The sequence below is a fragment of the Pan paniscus genome, chromosome X, assembly GCF_029289425.2.
Source record: "Pan paniscus chromosome X, NHGRI_mPanPan1-v2.0_pri, whole genome shotgun sequence".
Lineage (NCBI taxonomy): Eukaryota > Metazoa > Chordata > Mammalia > Primates > Hominidae > Pan > Pan paniscus.
The window spans coordinates 34,254,139-34,269,700 of NC_073272.2; the positions used below are offsets into that span (position 1 = coordinate 34,254,139).

A 15,562-nucleotide genomic window follows, 5' to 3' on the forward strand; every position below is an offset into this window, starting at 1 on the left:
ATTTGAGGCACCTGCTTTCTTTACCTAAATTCAGATAAGCATAATCTAGACAGTAAGACCCATCCATAAAAGTTAAAGCAGAAGTTGTGATAATACATAAATATAATGCAAAACATCAAAAAATATAGAGCTGGTTAGGTAACATGTCTAACAAAGAACTCTATGGGGCACGGCAATTACTAAAGACAATTGTAGTAAAAACATACTTCTCTACAGAATGCTTTTCCCCTAAGATACTTAAATAAGTTTATGTACATACAAAAATAAGAAAAAATAAAGATCATTGTCTATAAATCTGGAGAAAATTTATAGGATTTTATGACCTAATAATAGTAATAAGAATTAGAAGCATAGCTACTCACATATATTGAGTACTAGGCTAAGTAGTTTAAAGAGAATAGCTCATTTAATTTTCTCAACAACTTATGAATTATGTATTATGTCTAGTTGACAGATTGAAAACAGGTTTACACAAGTTAAGCAAATGGCCCAAAGTCATACAACTTATAAGTGCCTGAATGAGGAATTCAAGCCAAAGTTGTTTTACACTGATATCCATGTTCTTAACCACTATGCCTCACATATGACCATGTATTGACATATCATTGACAAAGACCAAGAAAAGCAACTGACTTCCAAAGTCTTGCATTTCCCATTCAGCCTAGTGCAGAGCCACTGGTAGTTGGTGGTTAGAGTTTCAAGTTCCTTTTTTAAGGCCTCTTGTGCTACAGGTGGAGCTTGAGCTATGACAGTATTTACAGACTCAGTAAGGAGTTTCACTTTCGCTTCTTTTTGTTGGGCCTCTTCTTTAGCTCTCTGAAAAATAAAGAATGCTCTCTTAATAGCATGAAAATAACTTTACATCCAAAATGCATTTCTATGAATCATATAATTTCTTTCTCACAACATCCCAGTTAGAATGAGATTTCCAAAAATAAATCTAATATGAACTCCAGTCTCTTCCATAAATTTAAGTTTAGTTGAAATTGGAAAGTTAAAGAAATAATTTATTATAAGAATACAACAGATCTGTAACAAGAATAGACTGAAAAGTAGTCTGCATGGGGGTATGGATTTGTGGTCAAATATATACACATTGATATAAATACAATTGTTTGGAAAAGGCAAGAAACAAATATTTCAATATTAACTAGGTTAAAAAATATTTGGCAGTCTAGAATCGAAATCACTTATAAATTACTTGGATGAATAATATTGAAACCATCACAAATATCATTATTTAAGTCAAAGGATACTTAACATAGAAAGGTCCCCTTGATGCTATATTTAGGAACATATTTTGATAAAAGAAAGTTTCGTTCAAGAATTGAAAACACATGAGAGAAAGAGAAACCAAAAAGGAGCTGCTGATATCAGAAGCTGGCCTGACACCCAGCTATGCCTTGGTCTTCTCAAGTGGAAAATAAACTGTTTCACAGAATTTCAACATTGGAAAAGGCTACTTTGTTTCCATAATGGATGAAGACCATGACAAGATCATTCCATAATCATGTCGGAATCCAGACAAAAACATCAACATTACCCAAACCACAAAACGCCCAACACTCTCCTATCCTGGTTAATATGAACGAAAGCCGTTTCTTTATTAATTGCAACTTTAGCCTCATTCTGGTCTTCTGTCCTTCTGGACAAGATACGATACCCATAGAGCTATCCCTACACACTAATGACAAGCAATCCAAAGTAAAGCTTTTAAACCCTCCCTCAAATCTCCAAACACAAGCACAAATCCTACAATGTGTTTTTTTTTTTTTTTCATCCACACGTACCCCCTGGCCTCCATGTTGTGTATTCTCCCTCATTGCAAAAAGTAATGAACCCAACTTGTTCAGCTACAAGAGAGTTGGTGGTGGTCTTCGGTTGGGAGACATTTACACTCCTTAGCTTCAAATGCGTACATGTATTTTAGAAACACACACACACACACACACACACACACACACACACACACACACACACACACTGTATCTTTAGTCTGTGTTCCTCCAGGGGTCAAACCTGACATTAGCTTTCAAATATAAGCAGTTTATATATGTGTGCCATGTGAAAGAAATTCTGGTAGCTGAATGGGGAATTGAGACAAGAAAGGGAAGAGACATCCATATGGGCATACTTATTAATCCCAGCAAACACTGTTAATGACTGGAGTTTAATCCTGTTAGAAAGCCCTGAGAAATATATGCCTGCGGGTTATCCCATTCAGGGGTGAAGAAATTGGGGTATTATTTCTGTATCATCTTCCCTAATTGTTAAAGGCTGTTGGGGAAATGTTAATTTCCCAGTACTTGCAAGCCTACCACACAAGTGCAAAAGTGGGATTCAGTGGCCACAGAAAGCCCTCAAGTAAAGGAACTCAGGTTCTCTAATGTAGAAGTTGGGCCTGCGTACAATGCGGTGGTTAAGGTAAGGGCTTATTGGCAGGACATGGATAAGGTCAGCTATAAAATGCCTTTGTATGTGTCAGCGTAATCACCCTACTCCTTTGGATTTACTCCCACAATTCCTTAAAGGATGCATTATGTCAGAAAATGCAAATTGTTTTGTCTATAGAATGCTTACCTTCACCGATTTTAATTCATTGAAATCTTTAGTTCAATATTCTAAATACATCAGCTTTTTGGCATCACTGAGCATAGAGTTTGTTTTTACACAAATTGTATTTTGACTTTAGTAATTATAGTATAATCAACAAGTTTCATTACCATTCATCATTTAATATGTGCTACTGTGTTCTGTGCCAGCCATGGCATAAGTGCTACCTCATTAGATCTTTACCCAAACCTTCGCGGATGTGTTTTGTTATCTCTATATTGGACATTAGAAAACTGAGGTTCAGAGAGTTTAAGGAAATCATCCTCAGAGTTATATCCTCTCTTTCTCATAGTTTCTGTTAAGCGGGTCTCAAATGTTCCATGAGCTGAAGAAGGAGCATGTTGTAGTCAGTCTAATGAATAAAATTACAATTTATGCTCATTATAAATAACCCAAGCAACTATATAAAAATGTAGAATGAAGAACACTTCTTTCCATGGTTTTTAGACTTCATATATTCTTGGTTTAATAAGAGCCTCAGATCTTGGGAAAGGTTCGAAGAAGAAACAGCAAAATTTATTAATCCAGGTACATATGAGGAAAGAAGATGATGATGAATTTCTCTACTAGGAGAAAAGGTAGAAAGCTAAATGACTGGTACAGTTTCTATACAAATCCTCAAAAAAACGGTGGCTCTTGTTTCTTTCCATGAATCTAACTATGATATGCTCTGCCATCTTTCATTGCTAGGATTTCACACCAGTGCTTCTTAAAGTGAGCGCCCTTGGAATCACTCTGCAACTTGTTCTTTGGTATCAAACTGAAACTTGTTAAAAATGAAAAACTACAGGCCTCACCCAAGACTCACTGAATCAGAAATTCTGGGGTCAGGGCCCAGCACTCTGTGTATTAAACAAGACTTCCAGGTGATTCTGATGTCCGTTCAGATGCAGGAATCACTGCTGTAGTGATTATACAAATTTATTTGTGTATTTACTATTCTCACTTTATGTGTAAGTTCTGGTAAGCACTAGTACTAGAGTTATAATAGAGTAAAAATTAAAAAAAAAATAAAAACAGTTAATAACTTTCCAGAGTGTTTTTCAAAGGGTTTTAGTATAAAGTTTTACCATATAGTGATTGCTGATCTCCATAAAAGTTTTAAAGTCAGAGGTTGTTTATCAAACAGTACCCTGGGTTCTTTTATATCAAAAAAACTTTCCTTTTCAGGGGAAAAAGAAGTTATCAAAACAGCACTTCCATTTTCAGGTAAAACACAGGAAAGAACATAAACAGAAGGGGGGTCTCTATTTCTTCTTTGAGTATCAGGGAGAGATGTCAAAACAGGTCTGTTAGTATCTTCTGACAATAAAGAAAAATTAGCTATCAAATGAGCACAGGTAGAAGTCTGGACAAGGTACTATTGCTAACCTCCAGGTAGTGAAGTTGCCTTAAAGAAACTGTCTTGAGTAGCAGGCTGAAAACTCAAGAAATGAAATATTCCTGCCAACTCTTCCAGTGGTTGTTGCCAGAGGCTTCCCGAGTTTACCTCTTTTTACTATCACCCCCACACTAAACCAATTTTGTAGCTAGACCAATTATCAAAACATGTCAATCAATGTAGACAAATTTGTTGGAACACTCATTTCAAGGATGGTTTTCAAATTTTAAAAATTTGAGACAGTTTACTCTAGAGCACAGGAAAATAAGAGAGATCTGACTGGGTTGTTGGTGACACAGGCAAATCGCTCATAGGGAGAGGGAAGAGGGCCAGAAGAGGCACTGAACTAAAGGAACCCAGGGATAATCAGAGCAGCTGAACACAAATGACTCTATAGTATCTACTTAGGGATCTGAGGTAGTGGCCATACATAAATAGACACAGTGAGAAAGGAATTGAGATACAAGAGAAAAGGCCATATGAGTGACACACAATGGAAAAGAAAGGAAAAGGAAAAGGAAAGGGAAAGGGAAAGGGAAAGGGAAAGGGAAAGGGAAAGGGAAAGGGAAAGGGAAAGGGAAAGGGAAAGGGAAAGGGAAAGGGAAAGGGAAAGGAAAGGAAAGGAAAGGAAAGGAAAGGAAAGGAAAGGAAAGGAAAGGAAAGGAAAACAGAGATGAAATAGAATAAAATACCTTCAATCCTGTGGGCTCTACCACAAATAAAGTCTGTGGCTATGGCTAAATTATTTGACCTATCTGGGAATTGCAGTTTTCTGATAAGCAGAGAGAGAAGTGTGGATTACACAAGTTTCAAAGTACCTTCTAGCTCTCACATTCTGATAAAGTTTTCCTCAGGGGTGACCTCCCCAAAGTCAAATTTTAAATTATTTTGGTCTCTCTTTTGAAATACTCCAAAGGTTTTTCTTGTCCATTTAGAAAAAAAACTGTGATACTCTAACAAAACCCGTTTGTTAACAGGTATTTGCCCACCTCCTAAGACTTATCTGAGGTAATTTTATCCCATTTTCCTTCCTTCAGGCAGATTTCTTTTTCTTCCCAATTAGCTTCAGGGTCTTTGCAGAAGCTATGTTCTCTGAATAGAATGTGTTTCCATAAAGATTTTTTTAAGTGGTTGGCTTTTCCTTATGATTCAGTTCTCTCATATTACATACAATTCTTCATAAATGCTCTATAAGTCAAGTTTTTCTAAAATAGCATCCTACCACCCTCAAATCCTGCCTGAACATTATTCATTCTTGATTTCAAAATCCATGTTTACTTTTAGGCAAATTATCATGATTTCATTTATTTTTCCATTTATTGCCTGCTCCTCACCACACGCTAGAACACTAGAATGTAAATTCCAAGGCAGTGGTCTTGCTCACCACCCTCTATATTCAGTAGCTAGAGGGTGTTTGGCACATAGTAACTATGCAATAAGTTTTAGTTGATAAATATGCTATTGCTAGATTAGAATACTTCTGTGTTTTTAATACTCTAGAAATGATTAGTTTATACAAATTTTTTCTTCATTATAGTTTTATACACATAATATTTATACATATTTATGGAGTATATTAGATATTTACTTTCAACATTTGACTAAAGCCGTATGACAGATTCGATATTTAAACATCTGAGTTTTCATGTGAGTTACTTTCTGCTATTAACTATAATAGATATTTCTGAATTATCATTTAAATTATATAATAGAGTACACAATTTTTTACCATGTGGCCCTTTCACAATTAAAATAATAGATAACGAGTCATGGTCATTTATACTGTGCTAGGCATTGTGTTAGAAATTTCATATTTCATCCCTCTAATGATTCTGAAAGCAGACATTCTGATACCCAGTTCACAAATGAAGGAATTTGGCTCAGTAAGCTCATGTAACTCACCCCAATTTATACAGTTGGCACGGGGCCGAACTAAGTTTTAAACTCAAGTATCTGGCTCCACATTGATTTTTCCTTGTCACAATCCTTGAACCAAAAAAAGATCTACAGTATTAATATTTCACGTTATTCTCTAAGTTCTTGCTAGCACATAAAAATAATAATTATGATTATAGCTCCTAATTGAGCACCAACTCTGAGTTAGGCAATTTACTTACATGTTAGTTACAATCAACAGTTCATACATTCAAGTGAGGAAGTATGATGATATAAACATGATAAAACAGAGGATTATACTGACTATTATATTGTTGCCCAAGGCCATACGAAATGCCACTATGTAGGTTCAACTCCAGGCTTCACCTCCAAATCCATACTACATACTACATACCAGTTTCCTTGGTAATAAGTCAATGTTATATTTTGTCCTATTGTTTCAAGAAAAGTACATGTAAACTCAGTCCTTTCTATCCATATTAAAGGCTACGGGTTCAAATATTTAGTGTTTCCAAATTCTCAGAAATGTCTTTAAACTACCAAATTAACACAGTTTGTTGACTACATTACAAATTTGTCTTTTCAAGAATACTTTTGCACAGTTTCAACGTACATTTACATCAGCTACAGACAGTTAATGCAATGAGTTGATTCTGCTCTCTTAATACTACATGATTTCAAGGGAAAATTGTTTCAAATTGTGATTTTCAATTTTCATAATTGACCACAATGCATTAAAATTAAACAGTTTAAGGTTGTTAAAATGTATATTAAACTTGAAGCTAAATTAAAATTATTAATTAAAAATTAACCTCTTCTCTTAGAACCAGGAAAGAGCAGACTGTATACAACTTCAAGCATTGTTGCATTTCTTTCTTTTTCAATTTATTTCCTTTGTTTTACTTAGTTTTTCTTTTTTTTACCTTCATCTCTTCAACTGCTTTCTGTAATTCATCTGGAGTTTTATATTCAAAATCTCTCTCAAGATACTCTTCTTCAGCTTGTGTCATCCATTCGTGCATCTCTGATAGATCTTTCTGGAGGCTTACAGTTTTCTCCAAACCTCCCTTCAAGGCCTCCTTTCTGGCATAGACCTTCCACAAAACAAACAAACAAAACACGATTATTGACAGTGATGAAACACTATTATTATATTATTTGATCAGTATGTAAATAACAGAAAGCTTAGATAGTAATGATAAAGAAGTAAAAAGCTTATATGCATAAGAAAATAACTCATGGGGATCAGATACACTCAATTTCCCATAAGTGTGAAAATAAGACATGTCTGTTTTTTTGGCATACTTAATAAAATGAACGTATTGCCCGATGATGATAATTCAGCTGTTTGTGTGACAATGCTTTCCTGTGAATGGAGAAAAACAAGGCTTTTTAAAATAATATGTTTCAGTTGGAAAAGTAATTTTATTGGCATACATAGAAATAGTTATTCTTTGTGTTCTTTCATAATGTTTTACTATTTTAAATATTCTAAGAACTTCATAATCATGTATCTACAGAAACTCTCATAAATTAAAAAGAAAAAATGAAAAGTGCATAAAACGTAGTTTGGCAATTCACAAAGAAGATAATATATGGCAATACATGTATATAAAAGATGTTCTAATACCATTTATAGTTAAATGATTGCAAATCGAAGTGAATTAATGCATTTTCACATGTTAAGACAGGGAAAAATAAAAATTAATAAAGAGCCCATTTTGGGCAGGGATGTGGGAAAATCAAAGTTTTTATACTTGTTGAGGGAAATATCCAACATAATACAACCTTTTAGATAGTAAGATGGCAAAACATATAAAAATGTTAATGTCCACGGATCTGAGTTAACTGCTCCATTTTTTGAGAGTGAATCATGCCAACCAAAGTGTAGAGAGTAACATGTACAATATTTAATTCAGCTTTAAAGACCAAACATCTTGAAAACAAACCCAAAGGTGCTTTCATGAGAGATTAAATTATGACATATATATACTATGGGATACTGTGCATCACAAATACATCTTTACTGAAATGAAAAGTGGCTCAATATAAAGTTTTACGTGTAAAATGCAAGTTGCAAAAGAGTCTGTCTGTGGTTATAGAAAACATCTGCTATTTAAAGCCTCATGCATTTTTGAAAACTAAAACTTTCTACGATGGACTCCATTACTCATTAACCAGAAAAATGCAAAACTTAAAACATCTAAAAGAAAATCATATACCTTGTTACAAGGCACTCTATAGTATTACAATTATTATACATAGTGCTTTTACTTTAAACAGTAACTCTATTCAAAAGATGGTACTCTCTCTGGTTGAAACAACATTATATATTTTAAGTAACAGAGTTTTCATAGTATTGTTTTAATATATAATGCACAGTTTTAGTAAAATGAAGTGTTCATGGTACTTTGCCCAATAGTAAATATGTGTAGAATCACCATCGCATTGATTTTCCTTATAATTTACAACCATTTTGAGCCTAATATAGATAATACTTCATTTTAGGTTCTTTACTTACCTAGGTAAATGTAGTACCTGATCTACTACAATGTAAATAAATGTTTCGCCCTAACACATCTAGAACAATATGTCTTGCAATTGTACTAGAAAAGGTATAAATATTATTTTGTGCAGTGAATGAACCTATAATAAACTTAAGAAAACATGCTGCTATTTTTGCTATTTTATAAATTAAGAAAACCTGCTGCTAAATTTCTACTTAGAAACTCTGCTCTGTTATAATCTTTTAAGGCAGTTGGTGAAGCTACAAAAATATTAGAGGGACTAATGGAATTCAGCCAAGACTTCTAGTAAAAACTATACATTCAGATACATACTTTGTGTGTGTGTGTGTGTGTGTGTGTGTGTGTGCATGCGCTCAAGTATGGTGAGATATTGTTGGATCCTGGAAATTTTGAAGGCAAAAACGACAGCATTTGGTGATAGATTTGATGTTCGGCTGTAAGAGAAATATAGGAGACAAGAAAATCTCGTGGGATTTGGCTTGAATAAGTGGAAAGATGGAGGTGCCATTTGTAATAACAGGCAAATTTCTAGGGTAGTAGACTGGGGTATACGTCAGGCATTTTGTTTTGACATGTTAGATTTAATATGCCTATTATTAATTGATGTGGAGGTGTTGAGTGGGCAAATGGGTATGCAGGTCTAGGATCATTAGAAAGGGTCCAGATTGTTAAAAAAAAAAAAAAAAAAAAAAAAAAACTTACAGCAGGAACAACTTACAGATTACATTTAAAACTATGGAGCTTGATAAGTTGACCCGGAGAGTGAGTGGTAATAGGGAAAAAAAAAAAAAAGGAGTCCACAGACTGAGCCCTGGAACACTTTCAAATTTAGTGGTCACGGCAATAGAACCACCAAGGATATTGACAGTGGTCAGGGAAAACTAAGAGATAATTAAGAAAGAATGATGACACAGAAGCCAACTGAATTTAGCGATTTAGTAATACGAATTCACTGGTGACCCTGACAAAATTTGCTTTAATAGAATAGTGAGGATAACAGTTTGATTAGCTCTCTTAATTGGCATCAAGAGAGAAGGAAAGGAGTGAAATGGAGAGAAAGGAATGTCTGTAAAGGGAAACGGGAATGGAGAGGTTGCTAGAGAGATTGTTGTCCAATTGAGGACTCTTTTAAATGACAGGAGATATTACAGAATAATTCTCTACTGATGGGAATGATGTAGCGTGGAGAAGATGTAGGAGGTAGACGGCTGTTCATTAGCTGTTACAATGTCCTCGTGGAGAGACAAGGGAAAGGGATCCAGGTACGTAAGTGGAAAAGCTGGCCTTAGACAAAAGCACAGAAAGTTCATCTATGTAAACAAAGGGAAAGTAGAGTCTGTGAGCTTATATGCAGGTCAGTGGGAGTACTGCAACTTCTATTCTGATTGCTTATATTTTCTCGGTAAAACAAGAAGCTAGTTTTTGCAGAAAGATGGAAAAACAGACTGTTAGAGATCTGACGAAAGAGATCTGGGGATCACTACACCCAAAGAGTATACTGACCCAGAGAAACACAATGATCTGCAAGCTGGCAGAAAGACATCCACCTAATCTCTAAATCCCATTTATTGATAACTATTTACTATAAATTTAAAGCCACTAATAATTAAAATATATAACCATATATTATTTATTTAGAAAGTATACATGTTTTATAATTTTATATATGTAGGTTTCTATTTGTTTTCCATTTAACAAACATGTATAGTGATTAATCTATGTTAGATGAGGCTGTATACACCTTGAAAAGATGAACTCATTTAATTATTATATACTTATGAATTATGTATTAATATCATCACATTTTAAAGATTGGGAGACTCAAGCACAAAAAGGTTAAACAACTTTTCTAGAATCACACAGGCAGTTTATGATGTGGATAGACTTAAACCCAGGCGATCTGATCTCAGAGCTTCTGGTCTTACACACTGTGCCTTTCTATCCACACAAAAAATATTCTCCAGTATTTGACCGCGTGTGTCTGGTTTATTTCATTTAGCATACTATCCTCCAAGTTCATCTATGCTGCTGCAAATGGAAGAATTTTCTTTTTTAAAGCTACATAATATTCCATTATATGCATATACCATGTTTTATTTATTTGACAATATACATTTAGATTGTTTCCATGTCTTGGCTATTATAAATATTGCTGCTGTAAACATAGGGGTGCAGATACCTCCTTGAGATCCTGATTTTATTTCCTTTGGATATATATCCAGAAGCGGGATTGGTGAATGAAATGGAAATTCTATTTGTAATTTTTTGAGGAACCTCCAAACTGTTCTCCCAAATGGCTGCACCAATTTACATTCCAACCAACACCATAAAAGAATTCCCTTTTCTCCACATTCTTGCCAACACTTACTATCTTTTGCTTTGTTTTGTTCTGATAATAGCCACCCTAACAGGTATGAAGAGGTTCTTGTGGCTTTTAACTGCATTTTTCAGATGATTAGTGATGCACCTTTTCATATACCTGTTGGTCATTTCTACGTATTCTTTAGAGAAATGACTATTCAAGTCCTGTGCTCATTTTTAATCAGGTTATTTTTCAGTTTTATTTTTGCTATTGAATTTTAGAAGTTCCTTATATATTTTGGATATTAATCATTTGCCAGACATATGATTTGTGAATATTTCCTTCCATTCCCTAGAATCTAAAACAGTCAAACTCATAGAACTAGAGAGTAGAATAGTGGTTTCCAAAGGCTGAGAGAGGGGAAAATGGCAAAATGATGCCCAAAGGATACAAAGCTTCAGTTATGCAAGATGAATTAGCTCTGCAGATCTACTGTACAACATTGGGCCTATAGTTAAAAATACTGCATTGTTAAAAATATTCTAAGAGGATAGATCTTAGGAGCTCTTATCACAAAACAAAAAAATTAAATAAATTAAGGAGCAGAAGGAAACTTTTGGAGGTGATAGGTAAGTTTATCATCTTGAATGTGGTAATAAGTCTCATGGGTATATGCTTATCCCCAAACTAATCGAGTTGTATAAATTAAATATGTACAGCTTTTGGTATGTCAGTCATACCTCAACAAAGTGGTTTAAACAAAAATAGATTCTTTTCCATCTCTAAGAGTTTACGAATTATCCAATTTGACCAAGCATGTTAGGGATGGGAGCATGGGGAAATCTTCTCAATAGGCAAGAAACAGTATCTTATATACATGTTATCTTTATTTTTATGTACCTCGTTTATATGCCCAGTTTGAAAAGTGTACTTGACTTCCAGATACATGTCTGATTGTCTTTTTCTCCGAAATAAATATGGCTAAGATGGAACCGCTAGTCACTCTAGTAAGCTATTCCATTTTGTTCTTCTCTTAGTACCCACTCTTTCTTTCTTTAAAATCACAATGACCTACAATGTAGCTCATAACAGAAATATATCTGAAAACACTTTGATTCTTCCCTCATTCTTCCTCTAGACTATCAACAAACACTCTCCTTCAGCAAGTACTGCCAGATCTAATGGGATCTGTTAAAAAGAATAAAGGAATGTGTCATGTTAGGATAGGAATAATACTTCTGGGTAGATATCAGTGTGAAAGTCCTCATCAAAAATGTAATGAGGATACTAATCCTCTGTTGGATGAGTAGTTTGCAAATATTTTTTCCCATTCTGTGGATTGTCTTTTCATTCTGTTTACTGTTTCCTTTGCTGTGCAGAAGCTAGAAACTCAGATATCATAAAAACAAAAATAACGATTTTTATGATATAAAACATCATATCATATGTGGATGTGATGGGATTCAAAAATGGGCAAATAATCTGAACAGTTATTTCCAAAAGAAGAAAAAATGGCCAATTAATATATGAAAAAAAATTCCACATCGGTAATCATCAAATAAATGCAAACCAAAACCACAATGAGGTATCATGTCATCCCAGCTAGGATGTATATTGCCAAAAAGACAAAAAGTAATTGTTGGCACGGATGCAGATAAAAAGGAACTACACTACACTGTTAGTGGGAATATAAATGGTACAGTCACTGTAGAGAACAGCATGGAGGTTCCTCAGAAAACTACAATATCCACAAATATCCCCTTTTTCCTGCCTGTTTTTTTTTTCTACCTGGACAATTGCAATCCCTACCTGCTTCCACTTCAGCCCTTTTGATTTATTCTTCTTCTAATAGGAATATGCAGCAAACTTAAAACAACCATTTTAAATGAAATGAAATGATGCCACTCCTATGCTGAAAAGTCAGATGACATTCCAAAGTACTTGACATAATGACTAAATCATCACTGTGGCTTCCATATTCCTTTCTGACTCATTTTCCCACTCTTTTTCTCCTGGCTTCCTTTGAGCTCCTCAAACGTGCTAAGCCCTCTCTTGCCTCAGATGTTTTCTCCACTTCATTTTCTGGCAGAATTCCTTGACACAACAAATTGTCAAGTTCCCACTACTCGGGTATCAACTTTAATTTCGCCTCTTCAGAAAACACTCTACTGACTACCCAATAGAAAGTAGTTTTCCTGCTCCTGTCACTCTCATTTAAAGGGTTCTTATTGCTACATTCAGAGTGTAAGCAAGACTTCAAATCAGACATTGTTGTGATAATGTGTTAACCACTTCACTTTCCATTTTCACCACTAAACTATTATCTCCGTGAAGATAACTACAATGTCTATTTTATTCCCTCACTTATATCTGATCATTTTTTTAGAAATAGCTGGAATCTAGATTTTTAAACTTATATACATACCCTTTAAAATTTAAAATAATAATAACCATTTTATATACCCAAAATTAGATCATGGGATGTGAAAGCATCCTCAAATATATCAGATATTTGGACAATTTTGTTTCAAATTATTTATGTTTTTGCAGACATTGGCATCTGGTGACAAAAAAGGAATTATCTTTAACCCAAAAGAGTGTATCACACACTTATTTTGTCTGTAGATATTTCTGTAATGCATAGATTTACACTTCATTTCCATTCTTCTCTCTGGAACGCTGAATTGGTAACAATATTCACATATGGCTTCCTTGTTTTTACCGCATCGTCTTCTTCTTCTCCTTGAGCGCATTGTTCCTTCCTTTTACAACCTAACTCATTTGGCTACAAAGTCAGAACATGGCCAGAGTGATACTCGTAGGAAAAGCACAGATACATATAATATAAGGTTAGAAAATGGAGATCAGAACATAGCTTGGATCTATAGCTTTTTTGCTATGCAACAGATGAGTGTGTTTAAAATATTTCTCTTCAACAACAAATTCTTAGTACATATAACAGACATAAGGTCTTAAGCAAAGAAATTTTTAGAGAGCCTTTACAAATTGTACTCCTGTAAAATGTAAAAACCTTGAGGTTTTAGTAATATTGTTGGTTTTATACTTTTTTTTTTGGCTGATGTTTTCCCCTTGCTCTACATAAATTGGTGATGTTCTTTTTATTCATCCATTAAGAACATTCAACAAATAAAAAACAAATACCTTTCATACTGGCCTTCCAGGAAAACATCAATGGTATAATCTATTATTTAAGTAATATTTTTTTTTTCCTGAACAACTCTTCTAGCACTGACTTACTTCAGGAGAAGAATGTGAGGTAGCTGAGCCAGGGACAGCTCATCTGTGAATTAACAGAACCAATGAACACTTGTCAGTGATTGTATTAGCTGAGTGATTTGTCTTGACTTTTCTAATTTTTTTTTTCATTTTCAAATGTAGCTTTTGCCTTTTGACATTACTTCTTTTCTATTTTGAAAGTTTACTTAGCAGTAACCAAAGACCGACTGCCTCTAACACGTAAATTGAAACCCCTTATTAACTTCCAAAAAGGTACAGTAGTTCCCTTGTATCTTTGGAAGATATGTTCATACCAAGACCTCCAATAGATGCCTGAAACCATGGATAATACCTAACCCTATATACACTAGATTTTTTCCTACTCATACATACCTATAAAATTTAATTTATAAATTATGCATAGTAAGAGATTAACAACTAATAAAATAGAACAAGTTATCTCTCTTTTTCTCCCTCTCAAAATATCTTATTTTACTGTGCTCACCGATTTCAGGATTCCAATTGACCACAAGCATTTGAAACCAGGGGAAGCAAAACTGCAGATGATCGCGGACTAATGTATTGGTGAACTTAAAAGTATTCATTGCTTTAGTTCAAAATTTTATCTTTCGAACAAGAAGTATTGGATATACACTATTTTTGAATATATCTTACTATCCATAATTGAATATTTAAATATAAAATAGATATCTATAAAACATTCTTCTGTAGAAAAATGAGAAACTCAAATATGAGTGTACAGTCATTTTGTGTGTGTGTGTTTTTTAAATTCAGCTATTCTTAATGGTTACTGAATCTTAATTGTTATTTAAAACTAGATGTCAGCCAGGTGTGGTAACTCACACCTATAATTCCAGCATTTTGGGTGGCCAAGGAAAGAGCATTGTTTGAGCCCAGGAATTCAAAACCAGCCTGAGAAACATAGCAAGACCCTGTCTCTACCAAAAAATAACAAAAAATTAGCCACGCATGGTGGCACACACCTGTACTTCTAGCTACTTGTGGGGGCTGAGATGGGAGAATTGCTTGAGCCCAGGAGGTTGAGGCTGCGGTGAGCCGAGTTCACACCACTGCACTCCAGCCTGGGTGACAGAGGGAGACCCTGTCCCAAAAATTAAATAAATAAATAATAAATGTGTCGAAGAGGCCAAACTTGGAAATGTTAATCGAAAGTTATAATTATTTATCCTATTTCTACATACACATATATTACCCATGTATTTTATTTTGTACCAAATATCTCCGTGTAACATATTTTTCTTAATCCCATTATTATTATACATTTATGTTCTGAAGAAAACATGGATTGGAAATAATGACTAAGAATAGGATTTCATTTTTTAGTATGACAGTTGTGTTCAAGAAAGTCATTTTAGGACCAAAATAAGATGAATGTGTACTATTTAAAATATATACCATGAAAATATTTAGATATGCTAGAAAAAAGATTAATTTGTCAGAATTAATTGTGCTTTAAAGCAAAAACATAGGAACAAAGCCTTAACCAAAAGTAACGGTGAAGGGAGACATTAGGAAATCTTAGTTAAGTACGTTGAGGCAAGCCACAGTGAAAGAGATTGCCCA

At 34.2% G+C, this 15,562-nt stretch overlaps 1 protein-coding gene across 1 annotated transcript in view; it reads right to left on the reverse strand.

Moving 5' to 3' along the window:
• DMD (dystrophin) overlaps positions 1-15,562 on the reverse strand; it is a 2,218,635-nt gene that overhangs the window by 1,324,212 nt on the left and 878,861 nt on the right. Inside the window, exons 26-27 of the mRNA XM_063601607.1 lie at positions 6,814-6,984; positions 634-816 (exon numbers count right to left, since the gene is read on the reverse strand). Of these exons, the coding sequence (XP_063457677.1) occupies positions 634-816; positions 6,814-6,984 (354 nt within the window). The remainder of the gene's footprint in view (positions 1-633; positions 817-6,813; positions 6,985-15,562) is intronic.